The 23,852-nt window shown below is 45.4% G+C and overlaps 1 protein-coding gene across 3 annotated transcripts in view; it reads right to left on the bottom strand.

Annotated features, from left to right (window-relative positions):
- The window catches only part of LOC146381006 (serine-rich coiled-coil domain-containing protein 2-like), a 49,228-nt gene that overhangs the window by 5,978 nt on the left and 19,398 nt on the right, over positions 1–23,852 (bottom strand). Inside the window, exons 6-15 of one of the 3 annotated variants that reach the window (XM_084936973.1) lie at positions 23,147–23,320; positions 18,562–18,652; positions 15,476–15,560; positions 13,705–13,809; positions 13,292–13,406; positions 13,120–13,203; positions 12,836–12,922; positions 12,111–12,233; positions 11,154–11,259; positions 9,806–9,845 (exon numbers count right to left, since the gene is read on the bottom strand). In XM_084936973.1, coding sequence (XP_084793099.1) covers positions 9,806–9,845; positions 11,154–11,259; positions 12,111–12,233; positions 12,836–12,922; positions 13,120–13,203; positions 13,292–13,406; positions 13,705–13,809; positions 15,476–15,560; positions 18,562–18,652; positions 23,147–23,320 — 1,010 coding nt within the window. The remainder of the gene's footprint in view (positions 1–9,805; positions 9,846–11,153; positions 11,260–12,110; positions 12,234–12,835; positions 12,923–13,119; positions 13,204–13,291; positions 13,407–13,704; positions 13,810–15,475; positions 15,561–18,561; positions 18,653–23,146; positions 23,321–23,852) is intronic. The other 2 variants (XM_084936975.1, XM_084936972.1) reach the window with 2 other exon arrangements.

Genomic DNA, 23,852 nt, shown 5'->3' with positions numbered 1-23,852 from the left:
AACAGACGTCTCCGAAAACGTCGGAGCGCTTTTGAAAATATGTGGTGTCTTGATAAACTGAGCAGATATTTGAGGTTTACACAGCTACATTCTCGCCTGAAAATATGTTAAAAGTTTATTTTGTGACCCAGAAAGAATAATAAGAGTAATATTAAAACTAACTAGCTGCCGCCGTTGTTGGAAACTGAGCTGGGCTGCGCTGTGAATTCTGGGACACAGCTTCTTCTTCTTCTTCGGGGTTTAACGGCAGCTGGCATCCTTGTACATGCAGTGCTGCCATCTTCTGTTTCAGTCCGTTATTACACTCTTAAATCCTACTACTTATTCCTGCGTCTTTTGGGATCTTACAAAGCTTCAAACGACGCGTCGGCTATTAAATCAGTCGTCGACGATTTTGATAGTCGACGTAATCGTGACTAGTCGACTACTCGTGGCAGCCCTAATGTCTAATGTGTAGTAATACAAAGAAATACAGTTATCTGAACACCTGAACGCTCAGTGTTACTAAGCAGTGACATAAATTTTATCCTCAGACGGCGAGCGTGAGGTCTGCACAGACGTCTGTGCAACGACTTGTGCAGAATTTACATTACAGCGCACCAACTACACAAGCTCACTTCAAGCAGAGATCCAAGAAGTCAGGTTTATTTTTATAGCAACAAATCACAACGAGTCGCCTCAAGGTGCTTTAAAGTCTACGGCAAAGACTCTACAACAGGCGTGGGGAACTCCAGGCCTCGAGGGCCGGTGTCCTGCAGGTTTTAGAGCTCACCTGAATCACATGATTAGTTCATTACCAGGCATCTGAAGAACTTCAGGACACAATGAGGAGCTAATTTAGCCATTTAAATCAGCTGTGCTGGATCAAGGACACCGACCCTCGAGGCCTGGAGTTCCCCACCCCTGCTCTACAACCTGACTCCATAACTTGCCGCGCTGCAGCATCAGTCATTCTCCTGATTTGAAACAGAGAAGAACCTGCGTGGAGATCACGTTATCCAAGCCTGGATAACTTCACTGCTGCGTGCACCACCTGCTGAACAATGATAAAGCAGCGTCTTTGTTGTATAATTGATGGCATGTTGGAGGTGAGAGCACAAAAGCAGTGAGGGTGTTGGAGAACGAGCAGAACAAAAGCAGGAGCTGCTCTGCAGACGAGGTCATCGCGCTCGCCGCGTGTGCCCGTCTGCTCTGATCTGTGCGCTTCAATGAGAAACAACAGAAGCACATTGTACTTAAAAAGTTGTGGACTTTCACGCTCCAGCTCAAAGACGGAGGAAACGCTGACGAAACGATCAACACAAACAGTTTCTCGCATCGGGAGGCGGGGTTCAGCGGGAAGGCGACGTTTGAAAAACACGTTACTGTGTGTTTTAGCTCGCCGTCTCATCTGCGCATGAAAGACGAGCGCAGCTTCCAGGTCCGAGGAGCGCACGCTGCAGGCCTCTTTGAAACAACTTAAAAATGGCTGTTTTGATTTGTCCTCAAAGAATTCTCATTTCTGTCCACAGTCGTCTGGAGTTTGTGCTGAATTCAAATCCTCGTGTAACGCATCTGATCTGCACAGAGCTACGAGAGCGCCTTCGATAACTGAGCGGTGGAGGCGTGCAGAAAGCAGACGCCATATTTATGTGAGAGAACTTGAGCAGGTGGGAAAAGCAGCAGCAGCACAGAGACGGATAAAACAGCAGATTAGTTATGACTTCACACAAGTTTGCCAGGATCAATAAGCTGAGATTGTAGCACATGATGGATCTCACCGCTGTTTCTTCACCTTCCCTCTGATAAATCAGATTAACAGCGTGCACATGTGAGCTGGCTGCAGGATTAAAGTGTGCAGAGCAGCACCGAGCTTCACTTCCTCACTCAGGTACAGGTGATGTCAGCTTTCTCTCCACTGAACATAAGTATCTCACTCACTTTGCAAAAGTCTCAACGTTTCAGACGTCTGAGAGCAGACGCACCTCATTTACATATTCATGGTCATATCTTTACCTGCTGGCATTCAACACCCCGATCCTGGCTCCTCATTTTACCCTATTACACGTTACAACTGACTTGTCATTACTTATGAAGTTCATCTGGATCTACAGATGTTAGCTCGGTGTGGCGCTGGTAGATCCTTCATCTAAAGCTGACGGCTCTTTTGCCATCAGGATACCTCGGCTTTGAAACACTTCCAAGGATCAATCAAGCAACCCATCCATCCAGGTCTGGGTCACAGGGACAGCAGTCTAAGCAGAGATGCTCAGTCTCTCCTCCCCATTCACCACCTGCAGCTCTTCTGGGGGAGACACTGCGGTATTCCCGAGCCAGTCCAGAAACATAACCTCCAGCATTTCCTTTTTCTCCTTCCAATCAGAAATGCCCGATAGACGTCACCTAGGAAGCATCCAGGAGGCATCCTGCTCACACCTTCTCTTAAATAACAGACCTGCCCAGAGACCCTAGAGAGGAGGCACATTTCTGCTGCTTCTGCCTTTTTCTTCCCACCAGCGCCAAACAAGTTCCTGAGATACTCAAACTCCTCCTGGGGCAGGATTTTGGAGTGTACCCTTTTCTGGCTAAGAACTATGAGCTCAGACGTGGAGGTGGTAACTGCAATTACAGCTGGAAGCTACAGACCGATGAAGCCAGAAGGACCGCATCATCCAGCAAAAGCAGAGAGGCGATCCTGAGACCAGCAAACCAGAAACTGGCTGCTGTTGGGCTGATCGTTTCAAATCGTTGCCATTTAAATGTCTGAGTCCAAACACCCCCAGAACCCAATTGGTTGTAACAATAGGCCACGACCCCTCAAAAACAACCCCGGTCTCAAAGTCCACAAAACACATGCAGACTCCTGTGGACCCTCAAATATCTTTCAGAGGGTCTAGAGCTGATCCAGCAGCACCACCAGGATGAAAACAACTTATTTTCCCACAAATCCAAGGTTCCCACCAACATGGAGCTTCCCAGGGAGGCTGAGGAGTGGGATACCATCAAAGCCTGGAAACGCTCTCTGAGCTGCTTGGTTAAAAGCCGCCACCACAGTTTACCAATCCAGCACATGAACCACGACAGCCCCACAGCATCCTTCACGAACTCACCCCTCCAATCTGTCTGAGCTACACATCATTGCTTGATGAGTTTTAGAAATTTCCAGGGCTGGAAATCTCTAAAACTCATCATAAAGCCATATTCGGACACAATTTTTAATTAAATTTTTAATTAATTTAATTTAAATTAAAGACAACAAACTTTCGACTGAACGAACAAACGAATAATTATTAAATACCAAGATAAGAGAACCTGACAATACTCAAATTGGAAAAACATTTTGAGTATTGATGCTTTGGATCCCAGTGTGTGAATTCATGATATCTGTGCTTTGTTTGTGGCTCTTAGCTCCCACTGGTGACTGCTAAAGATAAAAAACACTTAAAGGAGAACAGAAAAGGTTCAGTAACTTCCAAAAATCAGTGGCACATAAAACAAAAATGGCAGACGTCTTAGAAATCATAAGTTGGTCTCTGATTCCTCACAGCTCAGCTGAGTAATCCAACGCGCTCTCGTAGCTCTGTGCAGATTAGATATTGTGTTGCTTGAGGGTTTGAATTCAGCTGATCGGTCCACACTTCTTGACGTATTCGGGCAGTTTTTAATAATTTTGCTGACAGGAAGCAAAAGTGAAACCTTTTGTTTGTGTTGTTAAACTCCAGCAGGGTCCAGCAGGGGGCCACACTGAGTGCCTATGCTGAATGTAAAGAAAACGTTTTTACTGCTCTCAACAGAACAGAAAGACCTGCTGGTAAACACTGACATCTGGTGGTGGGCAGTGGTACTGCAGCCTCTCTGGGACGTTGCTCAAGTGTATTCACCTCATGAATAATGTAAGGCAGGATGGGTGGATTAAAGGCAGCGAGAGAAGGAAGAAAGATATGAGGAAAAAGGACAGAAAGACTGAAGAGGAGGAGGACAGAGATGAACAAGCAGAGGAGGGAGGTGGAGGGCGTCCTCCACCACACGCAGCTCTCCTCCAGAAGGATTCACCTTGGGAGGGAAACACTCCACTGCCCCACTGCTTTTATTCTACTTCTCTGACGCCGACTCACAGGACGTCCCCATGGTGTTACCGCGCGCGCACACACACACACACACACACACACACACACACACACACACTTTCCTGGCATATAAAGTGCTGATCCAAACTGCGTCCACATCCACCCACATTCGTCTTAGCTGTCGTCTTATTGGCCCCCAGAGGCTCGTTAGATGAATAATCCATCATAACATCACTGCGAAGCTCAAATATTAAAATCAGAACAATAATGAGTGCATATTCGGTGGTAGCAGCTTTGCTCCGTACAGTTTTATACTCGATAACTATGTTTTTTATGCGTTTCAGCGATCACAGCAGAAACTCTTCAGCAGGTCCAGGGTCTGCCGCCAGGTGGACACGGCGTCCTCACCAAGGAGGAGGAGCTCTTCCTGCTGTTTCATTGTCTCAGTCTCCGCCCCCACCTGTGCTGTCTGCTGAGCACGAACCTTTGATGAGCAGGTTTGTTGACAGCAGCACTCGTTCATTCTTTTTTATTTTCTTTGATCCGATCGTCGCTGTTAGCAGCGGGGTCAGCTGACCTCACTGCACTGTCTTCATACTGATCGTGGTTCAAATCTAAACTAAAACCAGATGGAAAAAAATCAGCTGGTTGGTTAAAATAAAAATGAAAACTATATGAAATGATTCTTCAAACAGTAAATATCTTTGGTTTTAGAATTAGTTTGATCATTTAAAAAAGATTCAAACTAAAGTAAAACTAAAATGATTCATACAATGAAAATAAGAAAACTGGAAACTCATCAAATCTGAACTGACGTCGCTCACCAACCAATCAATGACCAGAAATGACAGTTTGTTACGATGGCCAAACTTTAGCAGCTTCACTCTGTTCAGTCCAAAGGAGGAAAGTCACAAACATGGAAATGGCCACATGTGTCCCTCTGGGCTGTTCAAAGGGCCAGTTCACCCAAATCAATGAAGCTTTTTATAGATTTAGAGGCTGAAAATTTCCACTCTGGGAGACACAGAAAAACTACATCCTCACACTAAAGGAGGTGAGCAGAGAACGAAGGGAGCTGAGACGTTATTTAGATAAAACACTACACGTGATCTTCAGTCAGAGCGTCAGTGTGATGTGTGGCGGTGGCGTCCGTCTCTGCTCATGTGTGGGACGGATTTTAATCAAGCTGGAAGTTCAATACATGAGGAAACTCACAAAGACTAAAAACATCAGGTCACTGAGGTTTGAAGCTGATCAGAGAGCGACGCCCCTCTAACACACCAAACTCCCAGAATCCTCAGTGCTGTCGGGACACGGCGGCGGCTCGGTTCGTGTTGAGGAAATGAGCAATGGCGTCATCTCGAGCGGTTTGACAGCTGCAAGAGCCGGAGTGTAGCGCACCTCATCTAATCCAAAATTTAAGAGTCATTTACAAAGATAATTTTAGCTCGGCGCCGCCTCCTGATGGGCCTCTGGACTCCGCGCACTCGCTCCACTGTGAAGGAGAAGGTGTGACCTGTCCTGCAGGCAGCAGTGAATCATGGGTAAAAGCGTGCAGACAGTCACTTAGAAACGTTACACACGAATACTGATCGACTGTTTTATCATCACTGGATGCGAGCCACGTTACTTCATCCCATCGATTCCTTTTATAATCAATCTTAAATCTCAGCTCGTCTCATTTATTAGGAGCTCGGTCCCCCTCCTGTTTGTCTTCTTCTTCTCTGCCTGAACAAATAAAATTCATTAAAACCAAAACTGATATCAAAAAGTTGCTTTCACTTAAGCTTATCTTCATTTTGGATTTTTAATGAATTCCCTGTTTCTTCTGTGAAATTAAGAAAGCGTTCACACGAATTGACAGAGGCAGAGGAACCAAAACTGAAGAACTGAGTTTATCTGAGAGGTGTGAGCCGGAGCGTCAGGGACGAGTGCCTCAGGGATTTGTTCATGACTAGGGCTGGGCCATGTCATACATCATATACACACACACGTATATATATATATATATATATGTGAACAGTTTTTCGATACAAAAAAATGTTTATGCTTTTTTAATTTGTCATTTATTAAAATTATAAATATATATTTTAACTCAAAAGTACAGTTTTTAAATTTAATGTTGCTGAAACAACAAAGTAATAAAAAAAATAAATCTATCTGATGGAGAAATCACTCATCTTTGGAAAAGAGAGTTTATTACAGAGAAATGTCTCTTTCCAAAATAAAAGCTATACTATACGCTTCTTCTGGGCTATATTCTCAGCAGCATATTAAACATATCAGGTCCCCATAAGGAGAATCCTGTGCTAACGGCTGTCTAAATGACTCGGGTAAAGTTTGTAGCATGCGTGCTTGTTGTTTTTGTCTGCTTCCACTTGTCTTTGCACGAGGATGATGTCGGAGTAAATGTGCAGTCATGTTCGTTGTGTTCCCACTAGTGCTGTCAGCGTTCATCTGAAATGACGTTAACGCCACAACACGGCAAATCTCGTTAACGAGCTACCGCGGATCGCCCCGTGCCCATTGAGCATTGCGTGGCACATCCGACATACTGTTTTACTTTTGTCCATGACGCGCTTACCTTCAGGGTCATACGTCACATGAAGACCAAAATATTTCCAAACGCCAGATCTGAATGAGGGTGGGGGAGGTTCAATTTGCCATGTTGCAAGGAGCTTAGCTTCTGTCTTGCTAGCTTGCGCTGCGCTCAGTGGATCTGCGCTCGACAGTGCAGCCTAGGCGGAGTAGTCGAACGCAGATCCACTGAGCTCTCAACACAGACAGCATCGTCAGAAGAAAAGTTGATAAATAAATAAAAAAAATTGTATTGTTCGACAGATATGCATACCGAACCGAAAGCACTGTATAGCGGGCAGGCAAACCATGGATCACATGGTTACAAGTGACTGAACTTTCAAAATAAAAGTCAGGGTGACTGTACTACTAGACAAGAAAATAAAACGTAAATAAAATATCATCACAAACGTGTTGATCAAATTAAAGAAGCAGCAGCAGCTAAATTACTCTTTAAAATGCATGAAAACTTCTGATTTTATAACTTTGTTCTTTGGAAGGAGACGGTTCTCTTCACATCGCACCGTCAGGACCCACACACCTGTGTTCCTGAGCCCACAGAGCCTCCATCACATGCTGGTGTTGGTCAGACTGTGAGTGACCTCCGAACACTCCTGATCCATCAGTTTATAAGTATCACTGATTCTACATCAGTGTGCATTATAATCACTCTCAAATATCCTTATAGATCTGAGCTGTTAGATTTGCCCTCTTGGCCTTCAATGACACTTTTTACTGGGATAAATAAAGACGCATCAAAGTCACTTTGCACACTGTCACAAGGAAATGACTTGATCTCCTTCGCGAGACACGTTGGACAGATTACAGACCGACGAGTCATTTACAGCCAGTTACTCTGGCGTCAGAGCGAAGCCTCCCTCTCACGTTGTGCTGATGCTAAAACCAGAACCGTCCCTCCGAGCTCGCCCTCAACTCAACTGAGCATCACGAGCTTTTCTGGAGGCCTGAAATCAAACAGCTGATGTGCTTATGGAGGAGCGAGGTAGGTAAGGCGAGACCGCTGAAGAGCTTGTGACTTCAGCTTGAGAGCCACAGAAAGGCCGGAGCGGCCAGCTGCTGGATCATCTGCACGGCCCGAAGGCTCGCCGCGCTTTAGGCCGCGCGGCCACGTGCTTCCCTCACAGTAACAACATTATTCAGCATCAAGCCTCACCTCTAAACTGAGAACATGTTTGCTATCACTGACGTGAATAAAGAGATGCTGCAGAAAGCTGACTCACAGCTCGTCACAGCCAGTGGCGGTCCTAGCCTGTTTGGCGCCCCGGGCCCAGCCAGATGGGCGATAGAAAACCGATCGGTGCCTGTACCATTCCCAGTATGCGCTGGCTGGCGTCGGGGCAGCATGAGTACGAGCAATTTTTTATTTTTTTTTTGCCGATGCCCGTGATGCCGCCCCCCACCACGATGCCCGTATCAAAAACCGCTACTGGTCACAGCTGGTAAAGAACGATGAACTCGGGCACGGCTGGACGTCACCGTCACTGTGGCCAGAGAGCAAACCTCCTCAGTGAGGGGCACCATCGTGTATCTGTTTACTTCATCTGTATAGTACTGCATTTATGAGACACTCTTATTTTTATCCACAGAATAAAGGTTTATGAATAATTCAGGTAAAAGACTCTGTGCACAGCGCCGCTGTGAGGCAGACTTTCCAACGCTCTCATCATCATCAATGTAAATATAGTACTACCGTTCACGGTATCACCGGTATAATGTCGGGCAACGAGAAGAAAATGAAATATTGCGATAGAATATGGATAAAACACGCATGCTTTGTTTTCATACGCACATGGCGGCGGCGCAGAATGAGAAGGGCGAGAGCGGATCGTTGAATGAACCGGATGAACCAGAACTGGTTTGTAAAAATGCTGCAACTTCAGTGGTGTGGAACTGGTTTAGCTTTCGTCCGTCAGATACACAACAAAGCACTATTTTTGGTAGCGCATGCTAGCGGGCCGTCGCTATTACCGCGTTGTTTGGAAAATACGGCACACTTAAAATCAATCCTTTGAGTTTCTGAAACTCGACAGTGCCCCTTATAATCGTTATCCACCTGGTCGTGCTTCAGTGCCGATGATAAGATCAAAACTTGTTCCCGCTGCATCCCAACAAAGCCAGACCACCTTAAATCTGACCCACGGACTCTGAGCTGGGACGGGTCTGTGTTTAGTCAGCTGTTAGCTTTCTGCAGAGCTTAGAGGAGTCAGAGGCAGCAATTCCCATAACTACAGGAAGTGACTCGTTAACAGAGACGAACGTTCAGCCCATAACTCTGTTTTCACAGCAACCACAGAGGAAACGACGATTCTGACTTTACCGTAATAATCCGAGAGGTTTCTTTCATGTGACAGTTTTTACTGATGGTTCACGTCACAGTGATGGAATTTATCCACACATGGAAACACATCGACGTCCAACGAGCTGGGAAAGAAACACGACTGGACTTCATCTCTAAGACCAAATGCTGGAGAGTCCCAGGAATTTAAACTCTAGTGGGAGTGTCCGTTGACCCACTATTAACCATGTGACTCATCACATGAGCCACGGTGTGTAGGGTGTGGGTTTCAGGTGAACCCACTGTCAACCCAGGATGTGAGTGGGCGTTAAGGTGTCTGGGAAGGATCTCAGACTGGATCACAGGTGGCAAACAGTTGGTGTCATAAGCCCCGCCCTCTGTTCAAAGATGGCTGTTCACAGTGGACACAGATGTCTTCTTTCACTCCTTTTTCAAACCATCTGTCTTCTCTGTCCAACATGTGAACATTGGTGTCCTCAAAGAGTGACCTTTGACCTTTAGATGCAGGTGTACAGCTGAGTCTTGTCCTGTCGAGGCGGGTCTTCTGCGTTGTGCGTTTATGAAGCGCTGTTTGGTTTCTCCAGTGTAGGTCTGAGCACAGCTACGTTATTAAGTTTGTGTTTGAGAGTTTATCAACGAATGAGCTTCACTGACGCCTGTTACATTATTACACAATAATACCAAACAGTTTTACGTGTGTTGTACTGCGATCAAAACAAGCATCACCTCCCTGCTAAAGACACGCATCAAACCTTTAAGCATCGACACATCTGAGTACAAACAGAACAGCTCGTTTTATGTGACGGAAGAAGAGAAGAAGAAGGAGGAGGATGAAGTGAGGAAGATTAAAAAGTTGCTACCGTACCACGCTGTGTCACTGAAGTAAAGCACTAGATTTTCCACTCCTGGACGAAGGCGCAGAGGAGAAAAAACAGAGAAGAAGAGGAGCAGAGTTAGGAGAGAAATGACAAACAGTCAGTGACAGATTTCTGGGGAGACACACGGAGCGGCTGAAGGTGACAAACGAGGAAGAACAAACTCATCAGGAAGGAGTGAAACAAACCAGAGCGAGGCTGAGGGAGGCTGAGGGATGCAGGAGGTAAACACGATGCTGGGGTGAAGTCGGCTGATTAAACTTCTGCCTGAACTCTGCTCCGCTCTGAGGTGGCTCCACTGACGTTCGTCCTCATGAATAACTTAAACCAGAAACTTCTAATTTGAGCGTCTGGATTCAGTGGCGTCTTATCTCAGCTCAGACTAATTCTCAGAATCATATTCGAGTCATTTTGTGCCACCGAGTCTCCACGCGTCCATTAAAACTTCCTGCCTCGACCTCTGACCTTTCACCTCTTTGGTTAACTCTGAACGCTGGAGCTTTAAACAGCTTTGGAGGTTAGCGTGTGCAGATCTGCATCCTTCTTTCATTCAGCAGTGCTGCAGCTGTAAGAGCTGAAAAATCCTGGATCCCTGAACGCCTCACAGCACAAACCGTCTACTGACTAAATTTGATTCGTTCTGCAGTTAAAAGTGAAATAAACTGAAGAGAAACGTAGAATCAAACCTGCTGGCTTCAACTTTGTCTCTATTCTCAGTTTAAAGTCTGAGATTTCAGTCTGAGCTTTTCTGTCACCACTGCAGATTTTGTCTGGCTAAAGTTTTTACAGGTTGTCACGCACGCTGGGGGGGCGGCGTTCCTTGGCTTTTCCTGCTCTCCGACCTCTCGGCTCGTTCCTGTGCAGGGTCCTAATGACGGCCATATTTCAGACTGCAACTCCTGACTCGGACAACTCACTCACCAATCGCTTGTTCTGTGGTATTCAGTCACAACTCTGAAACCTTTCACTTGCTTCCTCTGCACGCTGTCATTCTGTGCAATGCATTTATATTCAGTTCAATTCAGTTTTATTTACACAGCGCTAAATCACAACAACAGTCGCCTCAAGGCGCTTTATATTGTAAGGTAGACCCTACAATCATACATACAGAGAAAAGCCAACAATCATATGACCCCCTTTGAGCAGCACTTCTGACTGAGCTCACTCTGCAGACTCTTTTCACGTCATTGAAACATAAACACACTTTTCTACAGAGGTGTTTGAAGCGTCGACAGAAAAATGGACCAAAACACAAAAACATCTCAGTCCGAGGAGCGAGAGAAGGGGATGATGATGGGGAGGAAGAGGAGCAGCGGGTTGAGGTGAGGTGTGACTCACGTTTTCTCGCGAGGTGGGAGGGGATGCTGGGCCTGGGCCTCCCCCTGTAAGGCCTGGAGCGCTGATACTGCCAGGGCGGAGAGAGGAAAGGAACAGGAGGAAAAGCCTGAGGAGACGGAGAGGAGACGGAGAGAGGAGGGACGGAAGCTGATTTACAACATTAAGACAAGAAGACGGAGCGAGACGGACAAAAGCAGGACTGGAAGGACAACAGTTCATCACATGTCTGCATGTCACAGAGCAGAGAGACAGAGGTGAGAGAGGAGAGGAGAAGCCTCCATAACAAACGTTTTACAGGAAGCGGGATCTCTGAAGATGACCAATCAGAGCCAAGAAACACAAAAACCTTCACCTGCACCACGAAAAGTTTTTTAATCCCTTCAACCTTTTCCTGTCTGAGCCCGGGTCACACGAGCAGAGACGCTCAGAGCTCTGTGACAGCTGGATGTGACCGAACAGCTGGATGTGACCGAACAGCTGGATGTGACCGAACAGCTGGATGTGACCGAACAGCTGTTTGTAATGTTTCTGTCTTTGTTTAAACTTATCAGCTCTCAGACAAACACAGGCTGTGTGTGTCTGTGTGTGTGTCTGTGTGTGTGTCTCTGTGTGTGTGTCTGTGTGTGTGTCTGTGTGTGTGTGTCTCTGTGTGTGTGTCTGTGTGTGTGTCTGTGTCTCTGTCTGTGTGTGTGTCTGTGTGTGTGTGTGTGTGTGTGTGTCTCTGTGTGTGTGTCTCTGTGTGTGTGTCTGTGTGTGTGTGTCTGTGTGTGTCTGTGTGTGTGTGTCTGTGTGTCTCTGTGTGTCTCTGTGTGTGTCTGTGTGTGTCTCTGTGTGTGTGTGTCTCTGTGTGTCTGTGTCTCTGTGTGTGTCTGTGTCTCTGTGTGTGTCTCTGTGTGTCTGTGTCTCTGTGTGTGTGTGTATCTGTGTGTGTCTGTGTCTGTGTGTGTGCACACTCACCGTGCGCTCTCTCCACAGCGTCCAGCCCGCGCTCTCTCTCTCCATCACACTCGTCTGCGTTTGCTGATCCGTCTTTGCTGTCATCTCATGGCAGCGACACCTGGTGGTCACCATGGGAACAGTCTACAGACACACACACACACACACACACACACACACACACACACACCTTATGAATACTTGGACATCTTCGATCGTCCCACATCAGTCACACTGATCAACACAGATTCATCGATCATGTCAAAGTTTGATGATTTCATAACAAGAAAAATTCAGTTAATCGCTCAGACCTGACGAACAGAAACATCAGAGCTCAGAAAGACTTAAACCTAAAAGCATTTGTTTGATACATTATGATTAATAAACTGAAACAAAGTCTCCAGCTGCTCTTTAATGCTGAGCACTCAGTGGTGTGACAGGCGCGTAGGCTCATGGATGTTTATTAAGACGCTTTAGTACAGTTGCAGTCAGAGCCTCTCGCATCAAATATATTTTTAATTTTCATTAATTTGCCAAAACAGACGACATTTAATGTCATTTTAACTTAATTAAAACAAATTTTATTATCATAATATTAATTATTATTATTATTGTTTTTAAAAGGATAAATGAAATGAAAGTGAATAAAATGTAAACCCTTTGGTCGGGACAGTTCTCAGCCGCTAACCACTGATGGAAATAACGAGTTTGGATTGGCTCAGGCAGGAAGAGGGCGGGACACCCACCAGCTGCTGGGTGAGCTGTGCGATGGTTCGGTCACGGCTCCGCAGCTCCTCTCTGAGCTGAAGCACCTCCTGCAGGAGAGCCTGGACCTGCACGCACGCACACACACACACATGCACGCACACACACACACACACACACACACACACACACACACACGCACACACACACACACACACACGCACACACACACACACAGGTGGCGGCTGAGCAGAGGCATTCTGGGAAATGCAGGAAAACAGAAGAGACGATAGAAGAAGAGAAGAAAAGCCTGAAAAGCGCCGACCTGTGAGTCGGAGCTACGCGAAGAGTCGTTGGCCTCGGGACTCAGAGTGTCTGTGGTCAGAGTGTCGTCATCGCCGTCGTCCTCCTGATCACAAACGCAGCAACAACAACAAACAGTAAACAAGCCGATGTTACAGATGAAAGCTGGACCAGTACACCAGCCCACAGCTCACCTGCAGCAGTAACCTCTGCAGGTACTCCAGCTGACACCTGACAGCGGAGCAGTCTTCAGCCAGCTCCTCCACATCCAGACCCAGACTGGGAGTACCAGGAGACGGGGAGGTGGAGCTAAGGGGAGGGGGGAGGTCAGAGGTCACACACGTCTGCCCACAAATATCAGAGCCTATGCTGAACTCTGAACGCACCTCAGAAGTTTACACATGCAAAAAACACTTTTTCACACATTTCATTTTAGGCAGAGGATACACGAGAGAGCCAATCACGTTTCAGGGCTAGCTCAGGCCCCGCCTCAGGACATGCTAAATGAGGCCAGGTTCATCATCAGATAACTAAGAAAACATGCTGCTGAAGCTACAGATGGGAACTTTGAGGTTTGAGGACAGAAACTGAGGATGTGCTGAATCACCTCGTAGGAGGACAGAGGTCCAGGACGAGCTCGCCGTCCCTGTTTGAGTCCGTCCTCTTATTCCCAGGATCCTCGGTGAGCTTGTAGCTCTGAAAATCGCTGAGGCTAGAAGAGAAAGACAAACGATGCACGAGGCTTAGTGATGATCGTCAGAACATTACAGCAGACACAGTTTGTCCCATCATGGCTGTATGAACAGTGTAGAGCAGGGGTCTCAAACTCGCGGCCCGCGGGCCATTTGCGGCCCACGTCACCTCTACTTGCGGCCCGCATATAGATGTGAAGAAATATTTTTTAAAAACTATTCCACGAAAAATGATTTAATACGACAGCAGAGTGCTACAGGCATGGCCCTTTAAGACTGTAGCCTCATGGGCGGTGTAGTCCGTGCTGCAGGGAGAACATGTGGGACCGCCCCGCCCGCTGTGTGTGTGAGCGTGAGGGAGGGAGAAAAAGGAACGTTGAGAAGTACGAGCTGTCACCGAGCAGAAACGGGAGCTGGAAGCATGTAAATATAATAATAAGCACTGCAGCCAAACAGAGAGCCTGACGAGCCCAGCTGTAAGTAAGCTGTTAAGACTCGACTCTACGCTGTGTTCGTGTTTTCCTCCGAAACAAAGTTCTGCTGGAGCAGCCTTTCAACGCCTCTTTCTGTCTCTCGCTAGCAAAGCTGACCCAGACAGTAAAGCTAGTTCCCGGCTACGAGCCCGACACGAACCCAAAGTATTAGCCAGAGTTTACTTACCGCGGTTCGGAGCCGCGGACCTGGCCGAGGTAACAAGAGAGTGCAAACATGCTGAGGGCTGTGTTAGTTCAGCGACAGATTTATTTGGAAAGAAAACAATTTTCACTTGCAGTCGAAAACTCAGGTGTACGCTTATACCTGCATTTTTATTTTGTTAAATACAAACATAATTGTAGCAAAAGTGCTGCCACGTGTCTGACCAGAAAGAGCTGTTTATTTGGTAGTTCAGTGAAACTACTGTACTACACTGCTGAGCGACAGTCTGCTCCTAAAATACATTTCATTGCAATGTTGACCTTGTGCTAGCTTGCAAATGACAAATGAAACTGAAAAGCTTCAGATAGTTAAGAGTGAGAAAAAAAAATTGTGTTCATGTTTGCAATTTTGTCTTGTTACACAATATTTGGAATTAAATAAAAAACAAAACACTACATTTTAGGAAATATTAATGGGTGTTTTTTTGTACTACTTGGACACTAAAGTGGCCTCCAATGAGATGACGGTGCCAGAAGTGGCCCGCGGCCTGGTGTAGAGCATCTCTCTGCAGCACACTTTAGCTTGCTCCAGGTGTGCACCGAGCAGGCCGAGCTTCTCAGTTTTCTAATGAGACGATTTATTAGACACACAAACGGCTGTAAGCGATAATCCATTTGTTCAATCTGTGACATTTTCCTCACAGTCAACATCGATCTCGACCTCTAAATGACCCGCTCTGACCCCGAGCCCTCGGCGTGGACAGTCGGTACTCGCCGGTCCTTTTCTCTCACCAACAATAACAACGTAATCAGGCTGATACTGATAATCTCAGTACTTCTATGGGTTAAATCTTTTGTGCCCAGGGCATCATTTCCATTTAAAACAACTATTAAATCCACTAAAAGTTGTGTTTAAATGATGAGAAATTAAAAGAAAAGACTAAAATAATCAGAATTTACAAATATCAAAAACAATGAGGTACGCAGACACAAAAAAACCCTTACATAAAATCAAATAAATTGAGCTGATAGACAAACGAGCTCCGCTCACCCTTCGTTGTCGTTGTGGACGTCCTGCGTCCCCCAGCAGAGCTGCCTCTTCCTCCACTGAGCCATGTGGGACAGCCCGTCTCCGTCTGCAGCCGAAAAATCAAACAAGAGTCAACACTGACCGGAGACGCGGCGCTGTGGTCACCGGTGAAGCTTTTGAGCCCTGCACAGATCCTGCTGCTCGCACTGACGCGACGTGCAGATCACCATGACAACCAGTAAGGATTTAACTCCAAACAGAGGATGATTGTTTTTGTAGGGCATCCTGAAAGCTTGCATCACTCTGGTTCCCTTTACAATACTTTTTAAATGACGCCAGCACTAAGCCCCGCCCCCAGCATGATGATCCCAAGTGTCCAGCAGCTGTTAGCAAACTGGTCTCTGAGAAAACCTTCAGTCAGTTAAACTGGTGAATTTTATGCTGCAGAATAAAACATCTAAAGTCTAAACTACACATCTGAGTTCACTTTGCAGTCTCAGCTGAATTTTGTTGTCTTGCTGTTAGCATCTTTTGGCTAAACCACAGCCCCGCAGGCCGAGGGGGAGGTGTGGCAGCAATTTTTCACACCAGCCTATTAATCAACCAAAGACCCAGACAGACTTTTAATTAATTTGAAAGCCTGATGCTGAGCCTCGTCCACCCCAGCTGTGAAACTCAGAAACCAGTCTTACTTGTTATCATCTATCGTCCACCTGGGCCTTACACAGAGTTTCTGTCTGATTTCTCAGACTTTTTATCTGATTTAGTTCTGAGCTCAGATAAAATAATTATTGTGGGTGATTTTAACATCCATGTAGATGCTAAAAATGACAGCCTCAACATGGCATTTAGTCTGTTATTAGACTCAATTGGCTTCTGTCAAAATGTAAAAGAACCCACCCACCACTTTAATCACACTCTAGATCTTGTTTTAACATATGGCATAGAAACTGAACATTTAACAGTGTTTCCTGAAAACCCTCTCCTGTCTGATCATTTCCTGATAACATTTACATTTACAATAATTGATTACACAGCAGTGGAGAGTAGATTTTATCACAGTAGATGTCTTTCTGAAAGCGCTGTAACTAAGTTTAAGAATATAATCCACCCACTGTTATCATCTTCAATGCCCTGTACCAACACAGAGCAGAGCAGCTATTATTATTATTATTATTATTATTATTATTATTAGCTATACTAATGCTTCGATCTTAAATAGGATCAACCTATCTCTAATAATCGGCTATGTTAAACCTTTACTTAAAAAGCATCTCTAGACCCAGCAGTCTTAGCTAATTATAGGCCAATCTCCAACCTTCCTTTCATATCAAAAATCCTTGAAAGAGTAGTTGTCAAACAGCTAACAGATCATCTGCAGAGGAATGGTTTATTTGAAGAGTTTCAGTCAGGTTTCAGAGCTCATCACAGCACAGAAACAGCTTTAGTGAAGGTTACAAATGATCTTCTTATGGCCTCTGACAGTGGACTCATCTCTGTGCTTGTCCTGCTAGACCTCAGTGCAGCGTTCGATACTGTCGACCATAATATCCTATTAGAGCGATTAGAACATGCTGTAGGTATTACAGGTACTGTGCTACAGTGGTTTGTATCATATCTATCTAATAGACTCCAGTTTGTGCATGTAAATGGAGAGTCCTCTTCACACACTGAGGTTAATTATGGAGTTCCACAGGGTTCAGTGCTAGGACCAATTCTGTTTACATTATACATGCTTCCCTTAGGCAGCATCATTAGAAGACATAGCATACATTTACACTGCTATGCAGATGACACCCAGCTCTATCTGTCCATGAAGCCAGATAACACACACCAATTAGTTAAACTGCAGGAATGTCTTAAAGACATAAAGACCTGGATGGCCGCTAACTTTCTGCTTCTTAATTCAGATCAAACTGAGGTTATTGTACTCGGCCCTGAAAATCTTAGAAATATGGTATCTAACCAGATTCATACTCTGGATGGCATTACCTTGGCCTCCAGTAACACTGTGAGGAACCTTGGAGTCATTTTTGACCAGGACATGTCCTTCAACGCACATATTAAACAAATATGTAAGACTTCTTTCTTCCATTTGTGCAACATCTCTAAAGTTAGAAATATCCTGTCTCAGAGTGACGCTGAAAAACTAGTTCATGCATTTATTACTTCCAGGCTGGACGACTGTAATTCATTATTATCAGGAAGTCCTAAAAACTCCCTGAAAAGCCTTCAGTTAATCCAAAATGCTGCAGCAAGAGTCCTGACAGGGACTAGAAGGAGAGAGCAGATTTCTCCTGTTTTGGCTTCCTGTTAAATCCAGAATTCAAACTCCTGCTCCTCACATACAAGGTCTTAAATAATCAGGCCCCATCTTATCTTAATGACCTTGTAGTACCATATCACCCTATCAGAGCACTTCGCTCTCACACTGCAGGCCTACTTGTTGTTCCTAGAGTATTTAAAAGTAGAATGGGAGGCAGAGCCTTCAGTTTTCAGGCCCCTCTTCTGTGGAACCAGCTTCCAGTTTGGATTCGGGAGACAGAAACTATCTCTGCTTTTAAGATTAGGCTTCAAACTTTCCTTTTTGCTAAAGCATATAGTTAGGGCTGGACCAGGTGACCCTGAATCCTCCCTTAGTTATGCTGCAATAGACGTAGGCTGCCGGGGGATTCCCATGATGCACTGGGTGTTTCTTCTTCACTCACTATGTGTTAACAGACCTCTCTGCACTGAATCATACCTGTTATTAATCTCTGTCTCTCCTCCACAGCATGTCTTTATCCTGTCTTCCTTCTCTCACCCCAACCAATCACAGCAGATGGCCCCGCCCCTCCCTGAGCCTGGTTCTGCTGGAGGTTTCTTCCTGTTAAAAGGGAGTTTTTCCTTCCCACTGTCGCCAAAGTGCTTGCTCATAGGGGGTTGTATGATTGTTGGGTTTTTCTCTGGATGTATTATTGTAGGGTCTACCTTACAATATAAAGCTCCTTGAGGTGACTTTTGATGTGATTTGGCGCTGTATGAATAAAATTTAACTTTACGTCCTTACTGGGATCCATCATTTCACTTTACAGGTATCAGTGATATCTGCACATGTTCAGACGTACCGCTGTGCAGCGAGCCATCCTCTGGGAAGTCTGCATCCAGCATGAGATCATCATCAGCCAGATCGCACGAGTCCAGGTTGTTCAGGATGTCCTGAAAGACAGCGTACGACAGAGACACGCGGTCTTTAATAAGCCGACTCCAAGAAAACACACCGAGCTAAACTCAATGAGCAGAAAATGTTTCAGGAACTTCTAACGTCAGCGTGCAGACAGCGAACGAGAGCATCCAGAGCTGGAAATACAAATGCTCCTTTCCACGGAGCACCACACAGGAAAGATGAGCGTACGGATCCACTCAGTGAAGTGTTGTTTAGGTCCAAACCTATCCCGACTGAACAGTTACAGCTTCCTGTCCTTTATTTTGGAAAAGAAACATTAAAAGGAGATAAAGACAGAACACCGAGACGTCTCCGTTTTCTTATCTTGTAAATAAAGAAAACACGTTTTTGGAAATCTGGACCCTGCTTCCCCGATTTCCTTTCCTCAAACCCAAACTCAGCAGATTTTGCTGTTAGTGTGAACATCAGCTGATAAAATCTGATACAAGCACGACTCACTGAGCGAGCGGCTTGCACATCATTGGGTCACCTGTTACTGCAGCTGGTTAACGACAACAACACGACCACTCACAAATCCACGCAGCTCCAAAACTAAAGAGTTTCATGCAGCTTTAAAATGGATTTAATAAAAACTTTTATTAGCAGAGCCATGAGGAAGTCTGGGTAAACAAAACTGTTAGCTTCAAGAAACGGTGCATCACTTTAAAACAAAGAAACGTTCTCTGTCTGACTGCTGTCAGAGCTCTGAGGATAAATATCTGTAACTAATCAATCATATCTATCAGTTAAACCTGAACAGTAGGTTTTACCTTGTATTGTGTAACATGTCAACAGGACATCTGCAGGCTACAGGTTAAGGATCAGCTTTGAGCTCCGTTCATTTACAGTAGGACACATGCTGACCGTGTTTTTAAAGTTATTCTGAAAAAATAAACGAGCGTCATCAGAAAACAGCAGCAGATGATCATTCTATCATCCGGGACAGCGGTCGGAAAACTTGATAGTATCTCGATATTTGTGTGTTAGAGGAAAAAGAACATTTATTGAATAATTCTCTATTTGATTCTAGTTTTGCACAAGGTGATCAGACAAAGAGCCGTGCTGCACAGACCGCCGACCTCGAAGAAACACAAAGACCAAAGAAAAAAGCCAACAGCAATTTAACGAAGCAGCTCCAGCACGAAGGCTGACAAAAGGCACAGACCGTCCCCTCGTCGTCAGCAGAAGGTCTTTTGTGCTTGCTGATCAGCTCTGAGTTCTTCTGTCTGCGCAACAGTTCGAAGGCTGCTTCATGCAGAAGCATCTGCCTGCATGTGCTCAGCATTCCCGATGAGCCACATGCAGTCAGCCTGCAGCTACGACACAGAGGCTCCTCCAGCCACCATCACGCCCATGAAGATGATCTGCAGCGATAACCACAGCAAAAGTTACAGGACTCGTTTTTAGTCAAACGGCTTCAAACTGTGTCAGAGGTGAACACTCGCCAACACTAATGTCTTAACAGAGTTAAAGTTTTTCACAAGCAAACATCAAAATTCATCCTTGAAGAAAACGAAGACGAGGACGAAGAGTCAGAGTTTACCTACGGTTTGTTTTTCTGCCTCGAAAAGCTCAGTCACACCTGAGTGACCCGAGAGGAAAATAACACACACACACACACACACGCGCACACACACACACACACACACACACACCCTGGTGGCTGAGAGCAGTCATCCACATCAACGCACCGCCTCCTAATCTCCTCCTGCTCCCTCATCTCTTTCCTCCTCTTTGTCATCTTCACCTCTTCCTCTCCTACTTCCATCCTGTCACTTTACCTTCCTACCTCCCTCCCTCCTCTTGCCCTCCTTCCCTCCTTCCCTTCTTTTCCTTCTCTCTCATTCTTCTGCCCACATCATTCACAAAAACACGTATCAGCAAGAAACTAAATCACTGATTTAGACTTCAGGATATTTCATAGAGCTGTGAGCACAGAAGCTAAAGTAACGTCATTACACATGAAACAATCATTTAAACGCTAACCGAGTCCATGGCAGGAGAACACAACACAACATTATAGTATGTACTGATTTTATAATCAATAAATCATGAGAAGGTTCAACCTAAAGACGGAATAACGAGCACCGCCCTCTACAGGAGGAAACAGGAAGAACATGAAGAAGATGCCCTCTGACATCACAGTGACATCAAAAGGCCGACGTCAGCATGTTGTAATAAAAACATAAAACTGAAACGCGTTGCTGAGCTCTCTGCTTGCTCTCGTAATCCAGCCTAAACAGGAAGCAACTTCTTATCTGCCAATTCTGTTTATGGCTTTTATTGTGGAATAAAAAGTGGTTAAAAATTTTAACATGGACATTGATCAGTGGTTGTTGATCAATGGTCATGAGAATTTGCATAATTAAGATGAAGGAACTGCCCTCCCAGCCCATTGCTCCTTCAGTGGGCTGGTTTCAGTCATTATGCAAATGTACTGTTTATAAGATTGAAACCTGCAGTCAGCTGAGACTGAAGACGTCACCTGGATGAGTGATGAAACGTTTCTCCCACAAAACGCTACGTCCAGATGAACAGAATCAACTTTTGGAGAGTTAAAAATTTTAGTTTTGTTTCATAACATTTCTTAAACTCTCCTCGTGCCACGCCCCCCTCTGATCATCGTTACTCCTCCTCTTTTTCTGTCCTCGCTCGGGTCGCTGAACTGATGAAAACACAGAAACCTCGTCGTTGTCCTGACCCGTCTGTTAAAACAAACACAGAGCAAAGCTTTCCCTTGAGACAACACTGACCCCTGGTGGTCGGGTCAAACATTTCTAATGATAATTTCAGTTTCACATCCACCAACAAACAGAAGACAATCAGGTTAAAGCTTAAAGACGAGAAAGGCTTGAGCCATCAGTCCAGAGCTCGTTAATGTCCTCACATCATTAAGACCCTCAGCTCATTGCGATCAATCACTCGTTAGGCCCACAGCTCATTAACGCAGAGGGCACATTGAGACGGGGAGCTCATTAACAGCCTCTCAGCATCATTCAGGATGGAGATTAACTTTACTCAACAGGACAGAGCGGACATCCTGCCTCACAGCGTACATGAAGCCACGGCTCGAAGCAGTTTAACACATCTGAATCCCTTTGACTGTTAGCCTTTAGCTTTGTGTAACACCACCCAGATGCTCACTTCATGTCTGATAAGAAGACAGAAACATTAGTCGTTTATGGCAGCTGTAGCTCACAGTAAACACTCTGATGCTAACGAAGCAGAATGACGGGTGGCGTTTAAGCCGCACAGGTACAGGATGTTTAAACTGATTTCCTGTTTCCTGTGCCAGTTTATTTATTTATTTCATTTCAGCTGGTTGTTGTGTTTTCATCAGGGAGGTTGCAGAGTGCCCTCTGGTGGACAAATTATGCAACATCCGCACTGATAACATGGTCGAACGGTGTTTTTATCCACGTTATAAGGTTTCATTTATTGGCTGTTGTACAAGCTGACACCGACACATACATGTGTAACCATTACAGTCCATAATACCGATAAACCAGTCGGACTTTAGCAGAGATGCTCTTAAAACTGGAAAACCGTGAGAAAAATGGGAGCTTCCAGCTTCTCTCATCTCATGAACATCAGTGTCTGTAAAGTTTCAGTGGGCACTGGAAGCTGGAGACAAACTTTACTGAAAAAATGTCTGAAATTGTTCAAAAATAGAAAGGATGCATGAGGAAGGTCAAGAGAGAGAGATGCTGAACACTGAACGTATCACTAAGGAGTAAAAAATAAACTCCTGACCACAAATACAGAAACCGCAGCTGGATTTAAGGGAGTATAAACAGTGAGGGAACCTTTAACATCCCTTCAACTGTAGAAGAAGAATCAGAAAAAGAAGAAAGGTGGAGTGAGGACGAGACTAAAGAGGAGTACAAAGAATAAAAGGAACAACAACAACATGATGTAATGAAGAAGTAAAGAGAAATTTAGAAGAGAAATGAAGAAAGTGCAGAACAAGAAGAAGAACAGGACATCTGATCTGCCGTGAGTGTAATTCACAGAGTGGACACAAGAGGGAGCCAGAGGACTTCCTGCAGAGCTGAAACGTGACACGAGCGTTCATCGTGAGATTAAAAATGTCTGATTTTCAGTTTGATAAATGAAACTGTGGGTTAAACATGAACTCTGACTAAACTTTGGACATTTCAAATCAATGAAATCAAAACATAAGATCAGTCTGAGTGAAGCTGTTTTTTGAGCTCCACTGAGGCCTCGAGCTCAGACTTTAAAAAACTTTGTGCTAATCTGACACGTGACTCCATCACGATGAAGCGTCTCCATTGTACCGTCTCTGTGGAAGCAAACCTCAGCCGCTGCTTTCTGAATGAAGTGGAGCAGCACAGCAGACGCCTCCTGAATGTTAAACGCTCCTCTTTGTCATTTCTCTGCTGCGCTGCCACGAAATCATCCAAACTACAAACCAGCCTGGAGGAAGGTTGGGGGCAAATGTGTGTGAGGTGCAGGTTTGTCCTTACGATGCTGTTGAGGTCGGAGTCGAAGCTCCCGATGTGGTGGGTGGTGTTGCTGCTGGTGTGAATGGACGCGGTTGTGGCGACGCCCCCCAGGGGCTCCAGACCCTCCTCGTCCCACATGTAGGTGCCCCCGGACCCACAGCTGTCGGAGGGGGACAGGTCCAGGGACGAGCCGCCCTGCAGAGGGGACGGACATGTTTGATTCAGGCCACGTGGAGTTTTTCAGCTTTTATTAAACGTTCATGACTGCAGATAAGAGCAGGACAGACGTCCTCCTCTGTCTTTCCCAACAGCGTCCTGCCTCGCCCGGCTTTCAGGGACAGAAACCACGTCTACACCCTGCCTGTTAACTGTCCACGTGTGGGGCTGCTTTCACCTGCTGCAGCTGAGCTGTGAGTCAGGTCAAAGTATGACTCAAAGATTATGTCATGTTTCTGGAAATGGGTTTAAGGTTTGACAAATGGAGGAAACTGTGACAATTTAAGAGGCTAAATATCTGAAGTAGGTCTATGAGGTGAGGCTGAAGGCAGGGTGAGGCCAAGCAGCATCCTCCTGTGCTGATATCAAAGCCTGCAGTTCCTCTAATGTCCACTAGAGGCTGACTCAGTGTTAAAGCTCTACAGCAGAAACAAACATGCTGACGGCCTCATACAGAAACTCTTCATATCAACCGTTTTCACAACTCACCTGGTTAAACTGTATTAAGGCT

This window comes from Perissodus microlepis, chromosome 8, assembly GCF_051167445.1.
Source record: "Perissodus microlepis isolate ML-2025 ecotype Zambia chromosome 8, ASM5116744v1, whole genome shotgun sequence".
NCBI lineage: Eukaryota > Metazoa > Chordata > Actinopteri > Cichliformes > Cichlidae > Perissodus > Perissodus microlepis.
Note: the sequence above shows the minus strand (reverse complement) of the source record. Positions and strands in the feature narration are given on the sequence as shown.